General features: G+C 45.6%; 1 protein-coding gene across 1 annotated transcript in view; it reads left to right on the forward strand.

Moving 5' to 3' along the window:
* Positions 1–23,465, forward strand: part of ESYT3 (extended synaptotagmin 3) — a 75,805-nt gene that overhangs the window by 37,472 nt on the left and 14,868 nt on the right. Inside the window, exons 8-19 of the mRNA XM_019522804.1 lie at positions 812–901; positions 3,051–3,106; positions 8,720–8,840; positions 10,771–10,944; positions 11,888–11,970; positions 12,367–12,415; positions 13,407–13,496; positions 15,661–15,723; positions 15,814–15,882; positions 18,531–18,599; positions 19,666–19,752; positions 21,238–21,387. Of these exons, the coding sequence (XP_019378349.1) occupies positions 812–901; positions 3,051–3,106; positions 8,720–8,840; positions 10,771–10,944; positions 11,888–11,970; positions 12,367–12,415; positions 13,407–13,496; positions 15,661–15,723; positions 15,814–15,882; positions 18,531–18,599; positions 19,666–19,752; positions 21,238–21,387 (1,101 nt within the window). The remainder of the gene's footprint in view (positions 1–811; positions 902–3,050; positions 3,107–8,719; positions 8,841–10,770; positions 10,945–11,887; positions 11,971–12,366; positions 12,416–13,406; positions 13,497–15,660; positions 15,724–15,813; positions 15,883–18,530; positions 18,600–19,665; positions 19,753–21,237; positions 21,388–23,465) is intronic.

Genomic DNA, 23,465 nt, shown 5'->3' on the forward strand with positions numbered 1-23,465 from the left:
GCTGAGGGGGGATCTAGTGGCCGTCTACAAACTGGCCAAGGGAAGCCAGCAGGCATTGGGAGAGTCCCTGTTCCCCCGAGCACTACCAGGAGTAACTAGGAATAACAGCCACAAGTTGATGGAGAGTAGATTCAGGCTAGACACCAGGAGGCGCTACTTCACAGTCAGGGTGGCCAGGATCTGGAGCCAACTTCCAAAGGAAGTGGTGTTCGCTCCTACCCTGGGGGTCTTCAGAAGGAGGCTAGATAATCACCTAGCCGGGGTCGTTTGACCCTAGCATTCTTACTGCCCATGGCAGGGGGTTGGACCTGATGATCTGCTCAGGTCCCTTCTGACCTGACCAACTATGAAACAATGTATTCCCAAGATGGTTAGAAAAGTGCAAGTAGCTTACTTTTCAAATTCCAAATGGCTGCAGTTTGGCTTTCTAAAGCGATTTATTATAAGCTAGATGAATGTTATTTCCAGCATTGAAAAGCTCACCACTTAAGCTAAAGAAAGCAAATACTAGACGATTTCAGCTGTCCTTACTCAAGTAAGAAAAAGCACAGGACTCCACTGCGGATGATGGGAACTTGAGGTGCTTTGCTGGGAGAATGGGTTTTGACGAGGGGTGTGCCAGGTGCCCCATAAAGTGCAGGGGGCAGTGTTTGAGGTAGGACTCTGTTGCTCGGGACCTCTGGACCACTTATTTCTCTCAACGGAGCTTATCCTAAAAGGATTTTTGCCTCCTACTTGTCACTTGCTATATCGTCACTTAAATATGGTTGCTAACGTCTTACTGTAGTTTTCCTTTCCGTTATGTTGACAGTTACGTGGAACGTTACGGGTGATCCTGGAACCCCTACTCACGGTTGTGCCTTTTTTTGGAGCTGTGACATTGTTCTTTATTCAAAAACCGGTGAGTCCCTAGCAAACTCCCCGGGCTGCCTTTGTTGATTCTTGGTCTTCATTTGGGATGTGACACTACCCGAGGGAGTCAGCTTACCAAATATCCACCTGCAGTAGCATAGGTACTACCTTGTCCCAGATGGAAGATTGGACGAGAGCGCTGGACAGTGGTTCTTCACTGTGGGTACAAAGTAACCCTTAACGAAAGGTGAAGCCCTCTGAAATCATGCCTCCTGTTTGAAGAGCCGTGTGTTACTGAAAGGCTTTTGTCTTACTCGGTTGGATTAATGCGCAGTTGGGTAAGAAGGTGGAGTCCTTGCCCCAAAAAGCTTATGATCTGCAGGACAAATTTTTCAGCTGGTCTCAACTGGTGTAGCTCCCTAGAAGGTCCAGGGCTCCACCGCATGGGGCCCTTGCCCTTAGAGTAGAGGTGGATTGGAGGAAAGAAACATCAATTGCTGGAAAATTGAAGATTTAACAGATCGAAATGAGGTGTGCTGGAGCTGAGGGTTTGCCATGGTTGAAGTCTGTATAGGGAAGGAGGAGGGTGCGTGCATGTGTGTGTGTGTGAGAAGGGGAGAGGGGGAGATGGACAGACAGCAGCAAGGTAGCGTGGACTGCAAGCCACATTAGTAGTGCTGACCCTTCACATTTCAAACAGATTTCCTAGTTTCTTGACAGAGGGTTTTTAGAAGAGCAGTGTGTGATAAGTCACGTGTCTAAACCAAGGAGAAGACCTGGTGACAACAACTCAGCAAGCACTGCAGGCATTTGGTTCAGATGTCTCTTGTTCAATTTTTTGCACTGGGGTGCAGATGAGGCAGACATACCCTGTTGCTTTCTCAGCAAACCCAACTGCTTTGGGATCATTTGAGATTGAATGAGTACAGGCATACCTCAGAGATATTGCGGGTTCGGTTCCAGACCACCGCAATAAAGTGAATATCGCAATAAAGTGAGTCACATGAATTTTTTGGTTTCCCAGTGCATATAAAAGTTATGTTTACACTATACTGTAGTCTATTAAGTGTGCAATAGCATTATGTGTAAAAAAAAAAATGTACATACCTTAATTAAAAAATACTTTATTGCTGAAAAATGCTAACCATCAAAATGGCGCCGATGGAAAAATGGCGCCGATAGACTTGCTCGACGCAGGGTTGCCACAAACCTTCAATTTGTAAAAAACGCAGTATCTGCGAAGCCCCTTAAAGCGAAGCGCAATAAAACGAGGTATGCCTGTAGTCAATAAACCCCAACTCTTTGGGGGTTTACTGTAAAATCTGTTTTCTCCTTAACGTTGTTCAACAAAGGTCACAGCACTGAACAATCAGTCTTGCTAGTGTGGGTGGAGTGCTTGGGTTGCATACGATGCACCCAAGGCCTTGCCTTCTGCAAACACTCATATGTGACATGGCCATGTCCAAAGATGTTCTGCACACCTCTATTCTGGTTGAGCTACCTGACCAGGCCCAGCAGAAGAATTGCTCTGAGTGGGAGCTGCCCTATGGGAAGGGTGAAGAGTGAGGAAGAATCCTCTAGCAAAGGAAGGGAGGGAATTCATTTCCATGTACAGGCTAGACCAGGCCATGTGCCTGAAACCTGACTCCTTGCAATCCGCATTTAATGTGTAGGTGGGTTCAGTGATGGTGTGTTGGGTGTAGTATAATGGCTCTTCCCTCATGCGTAAGGCATGACTGGATACCTCACCAGGATCTTACCCTTTGTGAGAAGCTGGTACTTCTCTGGAGCGATGCACCCACAAAATCCTTATTCAATATATGCCAAGGATACTTAAGATGCTACTAAAACAGACTCTGTGAATATTGGCTGATGTAAGATTGTTGCTCAATTGAATCAGTGATTTGTTAAGGCTTTCTCTCTCTTTTTTTCTTTTTTTATTCTTTAAATGCCTCTTCATGTGCCCTAAAGAGGTTTGTATCATTACGTGACAAAACAAGCCCCTTTACTGCTTGGATAGGTAGAAATGTCTCACCTCCACGCGCACAGAACTATTAAGTAGTGGAATAGGTATGGAAAAGTTGTGACTTTCCAACAACTGCCCTCCTTAGATCCTTCCTTGGGTCAGCACATTATTTATTTTGCAGTTGCAAAATTCAGTTTACTATGTCTTTCCTTCTCTTGAATGCTACCTGTAGTATTTGGAAATCAACTGGGCAGGACTTACCAACCTCTTAGATGCACCAGGAATTAGGTAAGTGTCCCTTTCTCTTTTGCTTCAGAAGAATTCAGTATTTTTATGTGTATTTTTTTTCTCAAGCAACTGGGCCAAATGATTTTCAAGATCTATTAGCTCTTAGGGTTTTCTTAGGGCTGCTCATAACAATAATATGTGAACGCAGAGCCTGCAATATCAGAACTCAGCGCCCTGTTGCTGTTGTCAAAAACTGTTCTTAAACCCTTTCTTCACATGTGTAACTTTGCCTGGAAATGTAAGTATAGTCCAGTATCCAGGTGCAGCTTGCAGAGCAACACCTGGGCTATTGGAAGGCTGATTCTTAAAAACCTGGACATCCTTTTCTGTGCCTGCAAAACTGCTTGTGTACTAGATAATTATAATGGCTGACAACCAGAGCTAAGGAATTTACATGCTGTATTTTTATGTGGAGGTAACCAAATAAATAGCCAACTTTGTGTTCTACTGTCCAATCAATGATTGAGGAAACTGGAATAAAATCAAAGCCATCAGAAATTCCCCTTCCTCTCCTGGCAGCCGATTCTCTTATTCCTTGTATTCACAACGGAACTGCACGCAAAGCACCCAGTCTATCCCAGGTGATTGCATTGATTTTGTATATTGAATTTGTTCAGTGAATATTCAGGTACCTCCACTTTGGCTCCACTGCTCAAAATTTGCAAGCTTTTCCCCTAGGACCAAAGATGCAATCCATGTAGTTTGTTTTCTTCCATTTTAAATTGCCACCAGGGAACTAGAAAGAAATGAAGACTTCATTTGGTTGGCTGCAAAGTGCTAGTTGCCAAAGTCTTGACTTCTCTCTGTCTCCCCTTTAGTCATGTAAGCATAGAAATACTCATTTGTTCATAGATGTTGAAAATAAAAGCCATATGAACAAACACACCCGGGAGTGAAGTATGCTGAAATACAGACTGAACCAGCTTTCTTCCTTTTAAATGAATCTGATCTATTGGGAAGACTTAATAAATACAAAATACCTTCTAGTCGCACAGTCTTTAGTCACTTTTAGCTGGACTTGGCATGCCACTAGAATTTAGTAGGGGTGCACCAATAGAGATTTTCTTGGTCGATACCGATAGCCAATTATTCACCAGGCATATTGGCTGATACTGGCCCAGTAACTGATTTACAGGAGCATAGCCAGGCAGCGTGGAGAGCAGCACCCTGCAGGTAAGTCTGTGCAAGGAAAGGGGCATGGGGGGAGGTCAGATCAAGGGCCCCACAGTGAGGGAGGGAATGGGGCAGGGCCTGGGGCTAGGGGTGCTGCCCAGTCAGGGCAGTGAATGGGACCCTGGGGCGGGGAGTGAGGCAGAGCGGCGGGGAGTGAGGCAGAGCCGCGGGCGGCTCGTCCAGAGATCAGCGTCCCAGTGCTTAAAAATGGCGGCAGGGGCACTTGAACTAAAGCATGTCAAATGAGCTTGAGTTCAAGCACTGCTGCCACCATTTTTAAGCACAGAGACACTTTTAGGAGCAGAGCCAAGTGGGGCGAGGGTAGAGACTGCCCACTGTAGGCTTGGGGCTCTCCGCTCTGCTGCCTTTGCCCCAAGAGCTGTGCTCTGTCTGCACATCCCCTGCCCGCCTGGCAGAGGGAAGCACAACTCACTGCTGCCAGATGGGCAGGGGATGTGGTGCAGCCAGCGCATGGCTCCTGGGGCAAAGGCAGCAGGGCAGAGAGCCTCAAGGCTGCAGCGAGCAGTCTGCCTCTGCCCCACACAAATCTGGCGCAGGGCATGCCTCCCATGCCTCCCCCAGGGGTGCGTGCAGCAATGGGGAGCCCTGCCCCCCCCCACCTATCCTGTGCCCCCTGGACAAGCCACCCACAGCTTTGTCCTGCTCCCCACCCCAGCCCTGTGGTCCCATTCACTGCCCTGGCTGGGCAGTGTCCCCAGCCCCTGGTCCACTCCCTCCCTCACCATGGGGGCCTCGATCTTCCCCCCATGCCCCTTCCCCTTCACAGACTTACCACTGCCCTCCATGCTGCCCGGCTGCATCCCTGGCTACATGTATGCTGTGGCTGTGTGCATGCACGCAGCATCCGGGGGCCCCGGTCAGAAGGCATATTGTATTTATTGGTACGTTATTGGCTACACCAGCCAAAAAAACCTGATAGCTGATAATGTTGATTTTCCTTTTATTGGTGCACTGGTAGAATTCACATGATGTAGTGTTTGTGCAACCTTTAATTGATCCAGATTTTGGTAGGGAAATCACAAGCCTTTTTTTTAAGAAAAGAATCTGGAGATCTTTCTTTTGCATTCGTACAAAAGCATTGCTTTTCCATAGTGTATTGTGAAAAAGCTGAATCTTTAAACTATAACCAGGTCACAGCATAGTTATATACTGAATGGCACTTCTATTGTTAGCATTGGGCAGAAGTTCCAGACATTTGTGTTTTATTTTTTGCCTATAAAGGTATCCTGGCCCCTGCTTAGAGTCTTGCTAACACCTCTTGTACCTTGAAGGTACCATTGATAGATGAGCACTAACAGTGTCTGAGTATTTTTATGCTTCTGGCTCTGGGGGTAGGTCAGATACCAACTCTGCGGACTCTGACCACAGCAATGAGGTTAAAACTGAAAAATCCCAGAGTGCACTAATGTGTTTTTAAAAGATTCTGAGATTTAAGACCAGAAGGGATCATCAGTTCAAGTAGCCTGACCTTGCATGTATCACTGGCCACTACATTTCACCAAGTCACCTGTACTAAGCCTAATCATGTGTGCTTGCCTGAACAACTTGTTCCAGAAAGGTATTGAGTCTAGATTTGAAGGTGTTGATGGGAGAATCCACCACTTCCCTGTAGAAGTTTGTTCCAATGGCTAATCAACCCTTGCTGTTAAAAATTTGCACTTTGTTTCTAATTTGAATGTGCCTGGCTTCAGCTTTCTATTTATAATCAGGTTGCCCGGTTGTTCTTAAATCTGACTTTGGATAGGGCAGTGCTTGAGTTGCCAAGCACTGCCCTAAGATTATAGATAAGACAGACTGGGTGGAGGAGGGGAGGAAAAGCTCTCACTATCACGGCATGCGCAACACTCATGTTGTGCCTGTGTAAAGGGCTTTATGACTGTTGATCCTGTGACTTGTGAGCCTGGGGACCAAATTCTGTGGATATGTGTGCGCAGAAACCACTACATAGTCCGTACTAAAATCACTCAGGACTATGTGCATGGGGCCAAGGGAAGAAATTACCCTTTGTGCTGATGTGAAGCTGGATCACCTGTTTCATTTTAGGTTCTAGTCCTCCAAATAAAATACCCCAAAAGATAAGTTCGTCATGGAGACATTGTGCTCATGGAGGTGCCCTGTCCATGCTCTCTCTTGCTTCGCTCTGTGGTGTATTTCTAAGGAAGTGCAGAAGACACCTAAGACTTAAACCTCTTATTCTGGAGCGTTCCTGCCTCCACTTCATTCAGTGCCCTACACTCTTGCATCTTCTTCACAATTCACAGGCTTCTAAGGGCAAATCCAACCAGAATTTGTAACTTCAAGACTCGTGCATAGATTCATAGATTATAGATTAAGGGTCGGAAGGGACCTAGTAGATCTTCTAGCCCGACCCCCCGCCAGGGCGGGAGAACAACAAAAAACCCCAAAAAGAGAAACGGGACTCAAATGAGTCCAGCCAGGTAGGCATCCAGCCTCTTCTTAAAGACCCCCAGGGTAGGGGCCAGCACCACTTCCCTTGGAAGTTGGTTCCAGCTCCTAGCCGCCCTAACTGTGAAGTAGTTTTTGCGGATGTCCAATCTATACCTCCTCTCCATCAACTTGTGCCCATTACTCCTTGTTATGCCAGCGGGCGCTAGGGGAAACAGCGTCTCCCCCAAACCCTTCTGGTCCCCCCTAGTGAGTTTATAGACGGTCACCAGGTCCCCCCTCAGCCTTCTCTTGTGGAGGCTGAATAGGTTCAGGTCCCGCAGTCTCTCACTGTAGGGTCTGCCCTGTTGTCCCCGGATCATGCGGGTGGCCCTCCTCTGGACCCTCTCCATGTTGTCCACATCCCTCTTGAAATGGGGCGCACAGAACTGGACACAATACTCCAGCTGTGGCCTGACCAGCGTCGCGTAGAGGGGGAGGATCACCTCCTTGGCTCTACTCGAGATGCACCTGTGGATGCACGACAAGGTCCGGTTAGCCCTGCCAACCATGACCTCGCATTGTCGGCCCATGTTCATCTTGGAGTCAATAATGACTCCAAGATCTCTTTCTGCCTCCGTGCTCTCGAGTAAGGAGTTCCCCATTGTATAAGTGTGCTGCTGGTTCCTACTGCCCAAGTGCAGCACCCTGCACTTGTCCGTATTAAAACGCATCCTGTTCCTGTTAGCCCACCCCTGTAACCTATCCAGATCCCTCTGCAATCTCTCCCTCCCTGCTAGCGTGCTCACCTCCCCCCAAATTTTGGTGTCATCAGCGAATTTAAACAGGTTACTTTCCACCCCATCATCCAGATCGCTGATGAAGAAATTGAACAGCGCAGGCCCCAGGACCGAGCCCTGGGGGACTCCACTACCCACCTCCCCCCAGGTCGAATATGACCCATCCACCACCACCCTCTGAGTGCGACCCCTCAGCCAATCTGCAATCCATCTGACTGTGTAGGCATCGATGCCACAGTCACCTAGTTTTTTAACTAGGATGGGGTGAGAGACGGTGTCAAATATATACTTGAGTGCCCGTTTCTGCAGTGGTATATGAAAATGTCCCCTCAGCATCAGTGGTGACGCGGAGGGGGTGCACAGGGGTGCATGTGCACCCCCTGAGAGTGCTGGTGCACACCCTGACTGGCCGTGCTCCCCAGTTAGGTGATGGGTGATGGGGGGCAGGCAGGAGTGCTGGTGCCCCCCTTGTGAGTACTGGCCAGGGAGTGGGAGCGCTGTGGCTGCTTCCCAGTTGGTGAGTTTTGTGGCGGGGGGACCCTCCCCCCCAGTCGCTGACTGGCCGCTGGGGGGGGCACATGCCCCCCCAACTAAGGTGGCACCAGTTACCCACGCTCAGCATCTCGGCCAGCTCGTCATTACGTGCAGATTTCAATTTTTTACACCTGCATTCACGCAGTTACATGAGCAAGATCACAGCCTCTGAAATCTTGATCCTGGAACACTCAATGGAGGAAAAGAAATCTAATTCAGGATGTGGGGAGGGGAATCTAGATTACACTGTTGGCAACTTCCTTTTGTTGCAAGTCAGTGGTGCTTAACTTTTAGTGCCACAGGCCAGCCAAGTGATACAGGGTCAGTCCACAGGTGGGATTGGACCCTGTGTGCCAAGATCAGGCCTGTGCTTCCAGATCAGGGCCCTGCATCACCTCCCATGGTCCCACACTGCAGGATTGGACCCTGAACTGCCTCCTGGAGGCCTGGGTGTATCTGGATCAGGTCCCTAGCCACCTCCGAGCACCCATCTAGCATGCTGTCTGACCTCCGGGACTCCCCAAGGGTCCAGAAACTTGGCAGCAGGGTGCTCCTACCACTCACACTGCCCAATCTTTGGAGCCATGGGGACCCCTGTAGGCTGGACGGCATGGCTCCAGATCTGTCCTGCAGGCTGGGGGTCAAACACCCCTGTTTTAAGGGGAAATGGTAACTCATTTCTTTTAATGTTTCCTTTCAGTTTCATGTCTGAGACAATAATCCAGGACCTCATTGCAGCCCGCCTGGTGCTTCCAAACAGAATCACAGTTCCCCTGAACAATAACATCGATGTGTCCTGCCTGCAATTCCCTGTCCCATGTGTGAGTGTCCTCCATGACATATGGGACCAGAGTCAGTTTAACGTGGTGTTCCCTGTGGTGAGGGGTAGTAGGCTGTGCGCATTAGTCTCTGACCCATGATTAATGCCACCAGTTAAACGAGTTGCTGGCTTCGGTCAGAACCGCAGTGAGTATTCTACCTAACAATGCTGCTTTGGGTATGATACTAGGCTCAGGCGTGCAGTAGTGTGACAGGTTGCCCCAGCTTTAAAGAAGACCTGCACAGAATCCATTTGTACCAAGCCGAATGCCCTGGAGATCTCTCCCACATGCACATTTTGTTAGAACTAACCACGTTTGAGCAAGAATGCAGAGGGGAAACCTAGGGGAATGCCAATGAAAGTAAAATAAAATACTAGGTGTTAGACTTCTTTTAACTCCTACTGCAGTAGCAGGGCATGGGTTTTAGATTTGACTCTTCTGAGTATTCTAGTGCATACATCTCAATATTGTATAGGTAGTTTTAATCTGTGCCCCTTGCATGCTATATTTTTTTTTGACAATTTCTGGCATAGTTAGATTTAGTCTTTTCATATAGCATCCCCATTATATGGCAGTATTCTTTGCTTATAAAAAGAGGTGTCGAACTTTCTGGGTTTTGGATATCCTCTTTACACAGTCATGTCTTAAACAGACACCTTGCCAAATGAAAGATTTAGATTAAGTTAGGAACATGACTACTTTTCAGTTTGTCTATGATTTGGACCTTAATCCAGAATTCTCAAAGCATTTGGGTTTAATAATGCTTCTGAAAAAGCACAAATAGTAGTGAGGTTTGAGAATTGCGGAGATCTTTTCACAATGTAAGGTATTTTACCAAAAATCTTTCTGAAGTATCTTTTTGAACTTACAAACAATTACAAAAAATTACAAAAAACTCACATTAGATATAGAGTGAGGAATAACTCAGTGAATGACAGAAGGGTGGAAGTTCTCCAATGATGCTAAAAGAGGAAATACTGTATTGTTTTACTGGACTTAACAAAAAATGTTATTTTCCATTGTCAAAATGTAAGCTCAAGCGAATGTAAATGGATTATTTTTGTCCTTGAGATAGGATTTTATAGCTGTAAACAGCGAATAGTTTTATCATTTCAGTCAGTGCCAGCTCTTAGAGCGGTAGTATCTTGGTCCAATTCCACTTTGGGATTGCTACCCCAGATAATATCTGTTCAGAGTTAGAAGCGCAGCCAGGAAAGCAAAACATCTTTGAGAAAGTCCAAGCACGTGAAGCATGACACAAGGACAATTTAAAATAAGCTGAAGATGGCAACTTAATTGACTGCAAACATTTTCTTTCAAATGCAAGAACTCTTTGGAGTTTCCTAAATGATTGTACATTTTGGCCACTTTGGCAATTATTTATTACATGCTGTCAAGTCACATTTACCCTATAAATGCAATGATAGCCCATGTCTGGCAACATTGCTGTTCTCCACCATAAATTTAATCACTAAATGCAAGTTGAATGACCCTCATTACATCAACTAATCAAAAGTATCCTGTCTAACCAATGGTGGGTGATCCTGCAGCTGAGGAATATTTAGTCGGAGTTTGAGCCTTCTTAATTCCCCATGAAGTCAATGGGAATTGAAGAGCTCAGACCCTTAATAATAGCATCAGGTGTGACTGTTTGTGTATAATATTCATTGGAAGCATTTTCCTGCCCAGCTATAACCACTTGTGTCTCTGGATAAGGTGACTTTTTCCAAGTCAAGGATAGGGAGTATGTTTAATAGGTCACATGTTCCAACTGAATCACAGAAAATGGACTACATCAAAATACCATTCAGACAGATCCTTCTGGTCATTGGAATCAATGTTAGAAATGGCTGGCTTCAGAGGCAGTGTGTTGTAATTATCAAGGGGGTTGTGATTTCATGGCTGATTAGCACTGCCTTGTTTCATTCAGGGAGTGGTGAGAGTGCATCTGCTAGAAGCCGAAAACCTTGTCCAAAAAGACAGCTTCCTTGGTGCCATTAGAGGGAAGTCAGACCCTTATGCGATTCTTCGTGTTGGCGTGGTGCAGTTCCGGAGCAGGACCATTTCCCGAGACCTTAATCCCATCTGGAATGAAGTCTACGAGGTACCAAATCCAGTCGTCTTCTGAACTAGATGAAGCTAAGGGTTATGCGTGTCTTATTGATGCAGGCAAAATTGTCCTTGGCCCTTCCCTAGCCTAATCGCTTTGGAGCAGGTAGACTGCTTGTTACTTCGTTAACAGATCACATGTTGAACCAAAGAAGCCCTTAATCAAATGAGCTCCAATTTACACAGTAAACTTTACTTTAGTCCCTGAATTGACATGCCAGTTCTCAAGCTGATCTGATGAGTACACTGCCCACGGCTAATTAAAATCTTGCTTAATAGAATCAACCACTTTATTAGTGTAAGAATCTGCAACCATGCTCTGTGTATACAAGCTTTTTTCCTGACAGTAGCATTAAGTCTGCATGCATGCATGTATGCTTTTGCTGGATAGCCAGGTTGCTATGCCAGAGTTGGTGACAACTTAGCATGTATTATCATGACATCCACATGGACTTTTTTACTTTACTTTGCTCCCACCGACTAGAATTGCCGGTTGTTAGAATCAAAAACGTGCTACCTGATGGGATTCTAGTGAGTGTGGATTTGAGAGGAGACCCAAATTCAATTTTATATATAAACTGTGCTGCAAAAATAGTTGCCCCTTAATAGCTGATGGAAGGCTTGTTTTGTGTGTGTGTATTGGCTGGCTGGCTGGCTGGCTAGTGTTATGACCCTGACTAGCTGGAGGCTCCTGGTCACATCTTTTAACTACAACTTAAGCTACCACCTCACAAAGATTTCATATTTCTGCTGAAACATATTGGCATCTAACGAACCGTCCTTATTAATGGAGCCGTTTTGGAATGCAGTTTGCCACTTGTCTGCATTTTCACAATGCACTTGAGAAATGCTGTGTCCTTGTGGTTGTTTCAAATGGAGCACTTGAATATGTTTATATATTTTTAATCTAAAACTAGTTTTCTTTGTTTTTTCTGCAGTTTGTTGTCCATGAATTGCCTGGTCAGGACTTAGAAGTAGACTTGTATGATGAAGATCCAGATAAAGATGACTTTCTGGGCAGGTGATCAACATAATTTGCTCCCCCTATATTCAGTAGGATGTGATGTGTTGTGTGTTTCAGTTGTCCAGTTTCCTGTAGAGTTACAGCTAGAGCCAGCTCAAAGCTGTTTGCTCAGTGAAATATGTAGAGTTTTTTCTTTAAAAAATAATTTCTTCCCCTAAAGTAACTTTTAGGATTAGAAGTAACTACTGGAGCCTTTCTCTTATGGATTTTCAGATCTATTGGGATAAAGTCCTCACAGTTGGATGCTGTCCACTTTGTGAAATGAATTTGATGCTCTCAGTACCCTAACAAGGAGATATACCAGTAACAAAACTGTAGTGGAGTCCATCTCTTTGCCCACTCATCACAAATATGCTGTTCGCTTAAACATAACTTTCACGTCTTGTCTTCCAGCCTACTTATCAACCTCGGGGACGTGATGAATGACAGACTTGTTGATGAGGTAAAAAAAAACAAACCCAACCCTCTGTTGCGGCTTGTTCAAGGCCAATGCTGTAAACATAATGATGCCATTAATCACTCTGGTCTTCTCTTTTCTGCTGATGTGCAGCTAGTTGGTTATTTTACTAATTTTTATTTTTACAAGCATGTATTCAGCTCTGGCTTTGCTCATAAAGAGGGTGCTACTGATTTTGCAATTGTGTGATTTTCACAGAAAAAGCAAAATCAGGCAGACTCTGCAAAAAACAGTGGGCTTACTGCAAAAAAAACCCCCCAAAAAAACAACTTACCAGCAAGGCAGGAAGCCACTTGGCCCAAAACCATGGCTGAATTACCCCAATTAAGCCTGGGGAAGCCATTAATCCATGCATTATTAAGGCTTCCCCAGGCTTAATCAAGGTAGTTAAGCTGTAGTTTCAGGCCATGCGGGAAGGGGCGGGACTGCCAGAACCTTTGGCCAATCAGAGGTGTGAAGGGTCCTGCTGTGCTGAGCCCACAAACGTGGCAGCCGGCCTGGGATCTGCCCACGAAATCGGCCAGCCGCCTCCTCAAATTCAGTAGACACTTACTCATAAAGCTTGAAAAGCTGTGTCTTGGCCATGGTGCACTTTTGCAGTTTTATTGCACAAATATCCGGGACACCGTGTACGTACATGTGTCTAGATAAATCTTGTTAAAAGCAGTTGGGTTTCCAAAGGAATAATGCTGTTGTAAGACTATGAAGCTAGCCCAGTATCCAGTGCTTGCTGTTAGTTCCAGATAGCATTCGGTGTTCTCCTTATTAAGACCTTTTGTATGCTGTGTTGGTGTTTCAAGTTTTCTTTCCAGATAGATTCTAGCAGAAAAATCTCTGCATAAAAATAACTCCAGCTTAGGAGCTCGAAGTACAGTTTTAGTTGGCAATCATGCATCGTTCACAGAAGGATTGCGACATACACATATATGCTTCTACTACACGGTTTCTGATTATGCTTCTATTCTCTTTAATTTAGTGGTTTCCCTTAAGTAAGACAGCAAGCGGACACTTGCACTTGAAGCTCGAGTGGCTTTCATTAGTGACTGACCAAGAAAAGCTGCGCGAGGTGAGTTTTGTTTCTGATGCTCTTAATTACTTGGCAAAAGAGCCTGTGAGACCGTGAGCCAAAAGTAAATACCTCGGATCTTATCATTGTTTGACAAGGCTTCCACGTGAACTTTCCCCAAGACTGAGCCTGCTTTGCATCCAAGTCACAGTTATTCTTGAATAAGCCAAAGGAATTAAAATCCGGCAGTGTTTGACAGCTGCGATCTCTCTGAACACGTAGCATAAATTGACCTCCTGTAGTGATACTAGGTTGAGGCCATGGCTGTAAATCATGATATGCTTTCAGCGGGCGAGTTTGAATCACTCTCACCTTTTGTTACATCATTTCCTTCTGCCACAATTCAGTGGAATGTGTTTCGGTGCTTTCACTACAGTCAGGAGCAGGGCAATGCGGTGTAATTCATATCTGGGCTTTCTGTTTTGTGAAACGGCAGGGGACTAATGCTGGTGTGTACAATTAAGAATATATTTCAGTCCCATGCTCGACCAGGGGCTCCAGCAAAGGATTCTAAGGTGATTGCTTGAACAACTACACTGTTGGTTAGTTAGAGTCACACACTGGAATAGAATTATTTTTAGAGGAAGTAGAGTCATTTTGAATTTGCAACTTCATGTTTAAGGTTCAAATAGTATTACAATTACAATGTAATTTTTTTTTAATTACAATGTAAGGTCTGGTACCCATCTTAAAAACTGCACCAGCTCTAATTGGATTCATTAGATCGGATCATGTTCTCATCAATCCGTAGATTTTGTGCCCCATGTATTTAAAGATGGAATCAGAAAGTCTGACAATGAGAGAGCTCCTTGGACACTGTGAATTGCATATCAATAGATGTGCAATAGAGAACAGAGCCTCCCCCACCTGTGGGCCCTCGGGCCATGAAATGTCCTTGCAGTAATCCAAACCTCAAGACATCCTGGCAATGAATGAGTGATACAAGACTCTCCAGTTGTACTTGGCTGCTGACATTCAGTTTCTCTTTAGTCCCTGGTTTCATCAGCCAACAGTTGTCTGACCAGAATTGCACTTGCTGTAGTATGTATTTGATGATGATACTTGTGTGCCTAAACCAGTGATTCTCAACCAGGGTGCCTTGAGGTCCTGTAAGGGGTGTTGCAGGATACCACACTGTTAGCTCTGTTAGAAGTGCATATGCAATTCGCAACATGAACCCAGTGATTTCTAATAAGAATCTATAGTTAAAAAAAAAAAAAAGATTTCTGACCTGTGGTGGTCTCTTTGGGTTCTTTGCAATAAAAAATATGCTCTATTATTTTTCTGCCGTCAAAAAAGACTACAGAAAACTAAGAGCAGACACTTTTGAGGGGTGACTTGAGTCTAAACAGTTTGAGAATCACTGGCCCTGACTTACCATTCTCCACCAGCTTTTCAATCCTTGTAGAGCAGTTAAGGTATAGACCAGGGGTGGGCAAAATGTGGCCCGCGGGCCAGATGCGGCCTGCCAAGCCAGTCTATCTGGCCCACGAGTCCCCTAAAAAATTTAGAAAATTAATATTTATATGCCCCTGGCTCCCCTCGATGGCTTGCCAAAACTCAGTAAGTGGCCGTCCACCCAAAATAATTGCCCACCCCTGGTATAGATGGATATTACTATTATATTGATATCAAAGGGTACTGATGCAAGCTCTTATGGTGCAACTGTTACATCTGCGTGATATAGTATTGATACAGGCATAGCAAAACCAATTCAACTTTGACCCTGGGTTAACTTCTGGGTGATTTGAAATCAGGGGTTGGCAACCTATGGGCTGTAGGTCAGATCTGGCCTGTGGATGAGGGGGCTTTGGCTGTCTGCTTTCTCCCTGTGCTGCTGCAGGGGATGAGTGTCAGGTGCAAGCACTCACCCCTGACCCAGGGTGGGTCCTTCCACCTGCAGCTGGAAAAGGTTGCCTACCCCTGATTTAAATCTCTGGTATTGTTAGGTCTGCGTGATCCCATAGCAGTCGCATCATAACAGCTGATGCACAGTCTTGAGTAACAGCTGCTTCTCCCAGATATATGTATTTGTCCCTGCCTTAGTTTTAGGAACAGGTGGATAAGTTGTCTGTCATCGGCGTGTCAGTACAAACCACATGCATTTCGGTTCTGCTGTGGTCTAGTCCTCGATTAACGTGTTTGTTTTTACTGACCGTTACAGGATAAGAATGGTCTCGCCACAGCAATATTAATAGTGTATTTGGACAGTGCTTGCAACCTTCCAGTAAGTAGAGAAGTAATGAGCAACCTATACTTTTAACTTTAGAAAAATAATCCCGGTGCTAACCATTGTAAAATGTTTTTACTGATACAGAAAAACCAGTTTGAGTATTCAAATTGTGAATATGGTGCAAAGAAGTTCAAAGGCAACAAGTACCTCAAGGTAAATGCAATGCATACTGTATTTTCCCAGTGCTTTCAACATCACATGCTGGGCTGAACAGTATTTTAACAGTTTGGGCTTCTTTCTGTGAAGGGGAAATATGTTGACTGTGATAGGGATTGAGGTCCAACTAACTGTTGTTCTGAACCAGTCATCCTGGTACAACACTAGCATCTGCAGGGATGGATACAGCCTACTGGTTTTTCTGATTTTCATTTTGAAATTTATGCCAGGTCTGAGAGAGACAAAAATAAAATGCTCATTTTTTATTATTGTTTTTTAACCAAGAAAGAGAAGCCAGGCATCAGGCTAATTCTTGGCACTCATCTCCAGTGCTCAGTCCTTTCATGTCAGTCTTTCCAGGCCTCTGTTATTCCAAAATGGCAGCTGGCCAGCAGAGGGACATTATCGCCTTACTCGGATATCACTGCTGGCTTCCTGCTCAATTTAGGACCGAGCTTAACCCAGGGAAGTTTCCATGCTATCCTGGCACACTTGCCTCATCTTGCTTTGCTCTAGCTGATTCCCTCTGCTCCTCAAGCACTGTGCAGCTATCTTGCAATGCAGACGTTGCACCTGGAAAGCACTTGGCTTTCCTTGAACTCAGACAAACCATACAGCTATCAAGCAGAGTGAACCTCCTCCTGCCTCCCCCTGTTGAGCAGTTAATCTTAGAAATGCTGAATTGTGCAATTGGGATAAAGTTTTCTGCACTCCTATATGTGCTGGATTTGGTCCTACTTAATTTCAGGCTTCTGCTTGTGTATTCTTTTTGTCGTCCGGTACTGAAGGCTTATCTTCCTTTTTCCAGAGCTCTTTTTTTCTTTAGCCTTCTGCTTTTTTTTCCACTCCCCAGGGAGCTTTGGTCTATGCTTCATTTCCTGTACTATAACAGGTGGGCGGAGGGAGCGTCGCAAAGCTTTCCTCTCCATGACCGTACGGCATCCTACGGTGGTGTCTCTGCATCGGGATTGGGCTCCAATGTGAGGAATACACTGTGTTTCCTAATTGAAACCATTGTGACCATTTTAGGTGGGGAAACAAAGACCCATGGGATGGCCGGCTTTTTTATCTTAGTTGGAGGCTGCCATCATGGAGATTGTGAAGTTTGCTGGAGGCTCAGTGTTATCCCTCCTGGGAAGGAACTATCCTTCACTGAGCAGATATATCTTCCCATGCCATAGATGCCTGCAGGAAATGCTACCATCATTCTGGGGAAATCGCATCTGTGATGTCTGAGATTTATTGAGTCCTGGGCAGCTTTCTGAGCGTTGGAGAATCTCTGCTTTGAGATGAGGCACCTCTTCCCCTGTTTTTGCCTCTTGTGCCTTCTTTCTTAACCTCCCCTCCCAATCAGTAGTGTCATTTATGTACACCTATCATTAGGGACCACTGGAATTTGCACCAGAAGTGCACCATGCGGTGGCTCCTTTAATCTTGAAGTGCCTCCCCCGCCTCCCTTGCTGATTGACGGACAGGCCCCACCACTCATTGCTTTCTCCTCCCGGCCGTCAGGAGAAAGTAGCAGGGCTGACGGGACTCCTGCCAATCAGCGGTGAGGGGTGGAGGAGAGGGAGGGGCTTGCAGGGGAAACTACAAGATTAAAGGAGCCACCGTGCAGCGCACTTCCGGTGCAAGTTCCAGTGGTCCCTATCTATACTGCACAACGCTATCTTAATTATGAACCCTCAAGGGCAGAAGATCAAAGAACCAGCATGTTAGCTGGAACTTCTCTGGTTCACTGAAGTTCAGAAAAAAGATGTGAGGATCCAAAATGAAAAGTTACTTAAGAATGGCATAAAAGCTACCTTACATGTATGTTCCCACTAGCACATGGCTTGGCTGCTGTTTTGTTAGCATAACGTTTCTTTACTCCATATATCCCACCTTCCTGAGCTCCTGATGAAATGGGATACTATGATTTGGGCCCTTCCTTGTGTTCTGTAAGAACTAGGATTGTTTTGCCTGGAGGAGAGAAGATTGGGGGGTGGGCTGGGATTTGATAAAAGCCTTTAACTACCTACAGGGCAATTGCAAAAAGAATAGAGATTAGACTCTGTGGGTCTAGGGGACAGGACTAGGAGCAATGGTCTCAAGCTGCAGGAGAGGGCATTTAGGTTGGAGATTAGGAAGAACTTTCTGACTATGAGGATGATCAAGCGCTGGAACAGGCTACCTAGAGAAAATGTAGACTCTTGATTGCTGGAAGTTTTTAAGAGCAGATTGGACAGACACTTGACTGCAATGGTTTAGTGGGGGATGATCCTGCCTTGAGCTGGGATGATGGGATGACTTCACGAAGTCCCTTCCAGCCCTGCTTTCCTGTGATCCTATCATTACCTAGAGGTGTCTTAAAGGGGTGGCCTTGCTACTAACCAAAAACAGAATGCTTCATTTTATTTTAAGTATTTAGGGTGAGGTTTTCAAAACCACCTACAGTTCTGGAATTCACCCTCCAAATTGCCTCCTTCCCATTGACTGTGAGAATTTAGCTTTTTAGGCTTAGATTTGGACAAGTAAAAATAAAGTGAACGTCAGTTCACCAGTTAAATGTTGCAAATAAGCAAATGTGGGGCTGGGTTTGTACTGCTGGTTGCATATTGCCAAGAGCTGACTTTTTCTTCTTTTTGTTGAATGATTGGAAATAGCAGAAAATGGAACGAGAGCCTTCATCTTACGCTCAGCTCACTGTGGGGAACAAGACTCAGAAAAGCAAGGTGAGGCTGTTTCACCCTTTTGTTTTGTCTTAAAAATGTAATTGTTAGGTGAGGCACTTCTAAAAATTCAGCAAACAAACAAGTATCTGATATTAATATGTTAGAGATGCTTACAAATGCAACGCTGTGGTTTATGGAGTATGTGGAAGAAGAGTGTCTCTTTGAAGATGATTTTAGTTTCCTAATAAATTTAAGCCCAATTTATTGTAGCCATTATTTTCTTTTATTTTGCCTCCCCCTCCCCTGGGTTATCACTTGTATAATAGCACCTTTACACCTCAGGATTAATGTGTAACATGAGCCAGCAAAGAATTTGTTCTCCCAACCCAATACGGTGAAGAGCCAGCAGACTCCCCCACTCGCTCACTATTCCACTCCCATCAGTCTGGTATCTTCCCTTATTCATCAAAATATTTTCCTCCCCCTTACATCTGAAACCAATTCCTACAAAAACTAATCTTTTCTTCATAATAAAAATCCCACTGTCACTCCGTGTCTCCCTTCTCTTCCCATCAAACATCATAAAAGTCTGCCTGAAGTACAGTCCAATCTACTTCCTGCCCATAGGAATTTTTCTTTTTTATCAATTCATTTCTTGCTTCAAGACAAATCAGACCAAATGCTGAATCCCTAAGTTTGTTCACATGAGAGCAGCCTGCCTGCTCTTCCCCCGCATTATTTTACACGCTTTCCTCCGCCCCCGTTATACTGAAATCCCTGAGCTGCTCTTGGTGGAAAGGCCATTGGGAAACTGCACTTATACTTGGTTTCAAAAGGCAGAGAGGAATGCTGCTCGGCCACAAGTGCAGGATGCTGCAGCTCATGGAAAGCTGTAACCTGCCTGACCTGTCTTAGCATTAACCTGCAAAGCAGAACTTGTTTGTGCTGCATCTGGCAGAGACTTTGGCTTTTGTGCAAGTGTCTGACCTGGGCATTGCACAAAAGCCTGCTTGTAAGACAGCCTGCAGCATGTGTGATCCTGCTGCCTGTGCCAGTGTCTGTGTAGAACCTGAAGCTCTGAAGAAGAGCTAAAATGCCGCAATCCTCTTCTCTTCTCTTCCTACAGACCTGCAGTTTTCACAAGGATCCTGTCTGGGGCCAGGCTTTCACGTTCTTCGTTCACAGGGCCCACTCCCAGTCCCTGCACGTGGAGGTGAGAGAGGGCTCCTTGCCTCTTCCTGGTCTGGATTTACACGGTTTTATGCAGAGGAAGAACAAGGCAACCAGGTGCCTGGGGCAGCTGCAACACGTGGAAGCAGCAGCGACTCCCAGCTACCACTGTGCCACCAATGCAGTAGTGTGGTTACAGCACCAGCTCCTATTTTTTTCCTGTCCCCTTAAATTGGTGATCACGGCTGCTGCCCCAGTTGCCCCACTTGAGTTATGATTTCAGGTGCCGATTTACAGCGGGTGCAAATCTGTTTCAAGGCAAAATCACTTCAGTATGGAGAGTGCAGGGGGGCCAAGGGGTTGAGTTGAGCTGGTGCTGGTGAACTGGTAGTGGAAGTGACTGTCACCAGTTGGTGGACCTTGTGCCTCCATACTAGTTGTGCTGGAACCACTCTCAGGGACTCCCCAGCACTTGGCACGTTGTTTTTGTGAAGTGTGGTATGGGTCTGGCACATAAATCCCTGGCAAATTGACTGCTGCTATTAAAAATTTGGATCTTCTGCCCTTATCACCCAGTTTCAGTTTCTGACCTTTTCCGCCTCTCCTAACCCATGCTCTCCGAACCCATCCATTCATCCTCCCGCTTCCTCCCCACCATGTCCAACTTCCTCACGATACCTTACACACTGCTCATGTACATAACTAATAGACATCCAGGCCTGTTTAGTTGCTGCACAGTAAAATGAACACATTACATGTTTGGTTATATGCAAATAGAAGGGATCTCTGGCAGTGATCAGGGCAATACCTAAGCATTTTGCTATGAACATGTTATGTTTTGCAGGCCCTTGGATCAGATGATTCTTCTGATTCAGAGCAGATCCCTTTGTCTTCTAGTAAATTATCAATAAAGGAAAACTTGTGTTCAGGCACCAAAGTAGGCATTTACATTCCTCTAATGCCCTGTTGGGCTGGGGTGTGCTGATGCTCCAAAATCACTTTGGATTTTTTTTCAGAGCTACAAAGGCAATTCAGGCTGCTTAAGCAGGTTGCTGTTAGATGTATAAACATCACCTCTTCCAGAGCAGAGTGGATGCCATCCCAGGTCTGTCCCTTAGGAGGAAGGAGCTCGACCCAGAGCAAGCAAGCAAGGACTCTTTCCAGTGCCGCAGAGAGATGCAGGCATTCCTCTGTGCAACTCCTCTGGCTTAATAACTGCCATCATGGACCGTAGTCCATGGCTTTTTCCCTGGGGAGATGGGTGCTGAGATTCATGACCTGAATATCCCCTGAAGAAATGTCTGTGCCATTGCTTTTGCAAAGGGTCCCCCCTCACTCAGGTTGGGGTGGGATTAGCCCCTACATGCATCATCTGAATAGTCTCACATGCAATAGCAGGCTCTGTAGAAGACAAGCTCCCTCTCTCCGCATCTTGGTCTCTGTGCAGCAAAGTCTAACTCCTGGCTTTGCTGCGTGCCAGTGTGCTGTTGGCCCAGCTTGCCTGCTAACCAAAACCTCCTACCTCCAGATAAAAGATGATGATCGGGAAAACGCACTGGGAACCCTCGTTGTGTCAGTGTCCCAAGTGCTGAAGGAGCCTGAGATGACTCTTGATCAGAGATTTCAGCTGGATCACTCCGGCCCAGACAGCTTTATTAAGATGAAACTCGTCCTGCGGGTAAGTTGTCCTCTCTTGCATTTCCCCTGCTTCCCCTGCATGTCACCTAAGGAAACTAGTCAATCCTTACTCCAATGCCAGCATAGTTCGCTGATGTAAAAATACTTCATCCTGACCAACAAGGCAGTATCGCTGCCAAGAGTTGCAACTTTGATGTGCAGCTCCATGGAAACTGAATCTGTCCTGTAAGGTAATAGCAAACCAAACAGATCGGGTTTCCTAACCACAGGCAAATTCAAGAACTGCTGTAGAGAAGACAGAACTTGCATGCCAAGAATTCTTGTCCTGCCCCACTGAATAAATTGTTGCTGGCCATTTTTCGAATGTTCAGAGTCCACTGACATGAATTATCATTTACCTGGAAGGCTGGGGTGTAAAATGATGATGTGATCAACTCTCCAGAATGATGACTGAAGCTCTGTGTAAAGCTGGCTTCTCCTCTTTGTCCCTTGTGTTCCCAAAAGAAACCAGTTCTCCTGAAATACGGTGGTTGCCTTTCATCCTTGTTTAGTGTTTGGGAGTTTTCCTGGGAAGTTTTTTAGAAGTCAGGAGTCCTAAAGCTGCAGACCAGTATCCTTAAAAGTGAAGCAAATTAACAAGAAAAGGCCTAAAGTTAGGGCCTTAAAACACATGCTTAAAACCTAAACAAATGATCAACGGCACCAATAAAATTAGGGAAAATTTTAACCACTTATAAAGGCCTGGATTTACATGTGGGAGTTTAAGCACCAAATGCGCTCCTCCGCTGCCACCCCAACTATAGCCATGGCAATTTTTAAATACTTTGGGTGTGTCTGCATGTCACCATATGCGCTACATAACCGTACAGTGCACTACGGTGATGTAGTAATCATGAGGGTCTACATGTGATTACCAGCTATGTCACCGTAGCAGCACAGTCCCCCAGTACAGTGCACTGCTACAGTGATGTAGCAGCGAAATCTAACTGCACCGTGCGGTAACCACCCATAGTGCACCACGCTGTAGTACTTCCAAAAGGAAGTATTAAAGCATGGTGCTGTAGCAACGTCACCATATTGCAATGTGTAGATGCACCCTTTGTAGCTTTGGCTGACATATTAGTATTACTGAAGCAGCCATAGATGAGCTGGATCTGTATAAAGACATATAACAAGAGATCAGTCCCTGTCCCAGAGTCCTGATTAGATAGACAAAGGGTAGGAAACAAGAAGCATACCCCTGTTTACAGATGGTGAATGGTATCAGAAGATGATTTACTTCCTTACATGCACTCAGGGGTCTGTAGTAAGAGCTGGAAACTGAAATCCGATTTCCTGAGTTCCAGTTCAGAGCCTTCACTACAAACCCATAAAGGTGGCACCAAACTGTGGGGAGTAGGAGATACGCTGGAGGATAAGGCTAGGATTCAGGGTGACCTAGATAAATTAGAGGGTTGAGCCAAAAGAAATTTTATGAGGTTCAATAAGAACAAGTGCAAAGTCCTGCACTTAGGACAGAACAATCCCCTGCACTGGGACAGGCTGGGAGTGACTGTCTGGGCACCAGCTCTGCAGGAAAGGACCTGGGGGTTACAGTGGAGAATAAACTGAATATAGCCAACAGTGTGCCTTTGTTGCCAAGAAAGCTAATGGCATCCTGGGCTACATTGGTAGATGTGTTGCCAGTAGGTCTAGGGAGTCAGTTATTCCCCTCTATTCAGCACTGGTGAGGCCACATCTGGAGTCCTGTGTCCAGTTCTGGGCCCCCACTACAGAAAGAGTGCGGACAAATTGGAGACTCCAGCAGAGGGCAATGAAAATGGTTTGGGGAATGGGAGACATGACTTATGAGGAAAGACTGAGGGAGCTGGGATTATTTAGTCTGGAGAAGAGAAGACTGAAAGGGGATTTAATAGCAGCCTTCAACTCCCTGAAGGGGGGTTGCAAAGAGGATGGAAACTGGACTGGTCTCAGTGGTGACAGATGACAGAACAAGGAGCAATGGGCTCAAGTTGCAGCAAGGGAGGTTTAGGTTGGATATTAGGGAGAATTTTCTCACTAGGAGGGTAGTAAAACACTGGAACAGGTGACCCAGAGAGGTGGTGCAATCTCCATCCT

Source organism: Gavialis gangeticus, unplaced genomic scaffold (genome assembly GCF_001723915.1).
Source record: "Gavialis gangeticus isolate Ggan-Ray unplaced genomic scaffold, GavGan_comp1, whole genome shotgun sequence".
Classification (NCBI taxonomy): Eukaryota; Metazoa; Chordata; order Crocodylia; family Gavialidae; genus Gavialis; species Gavialis gangeticus.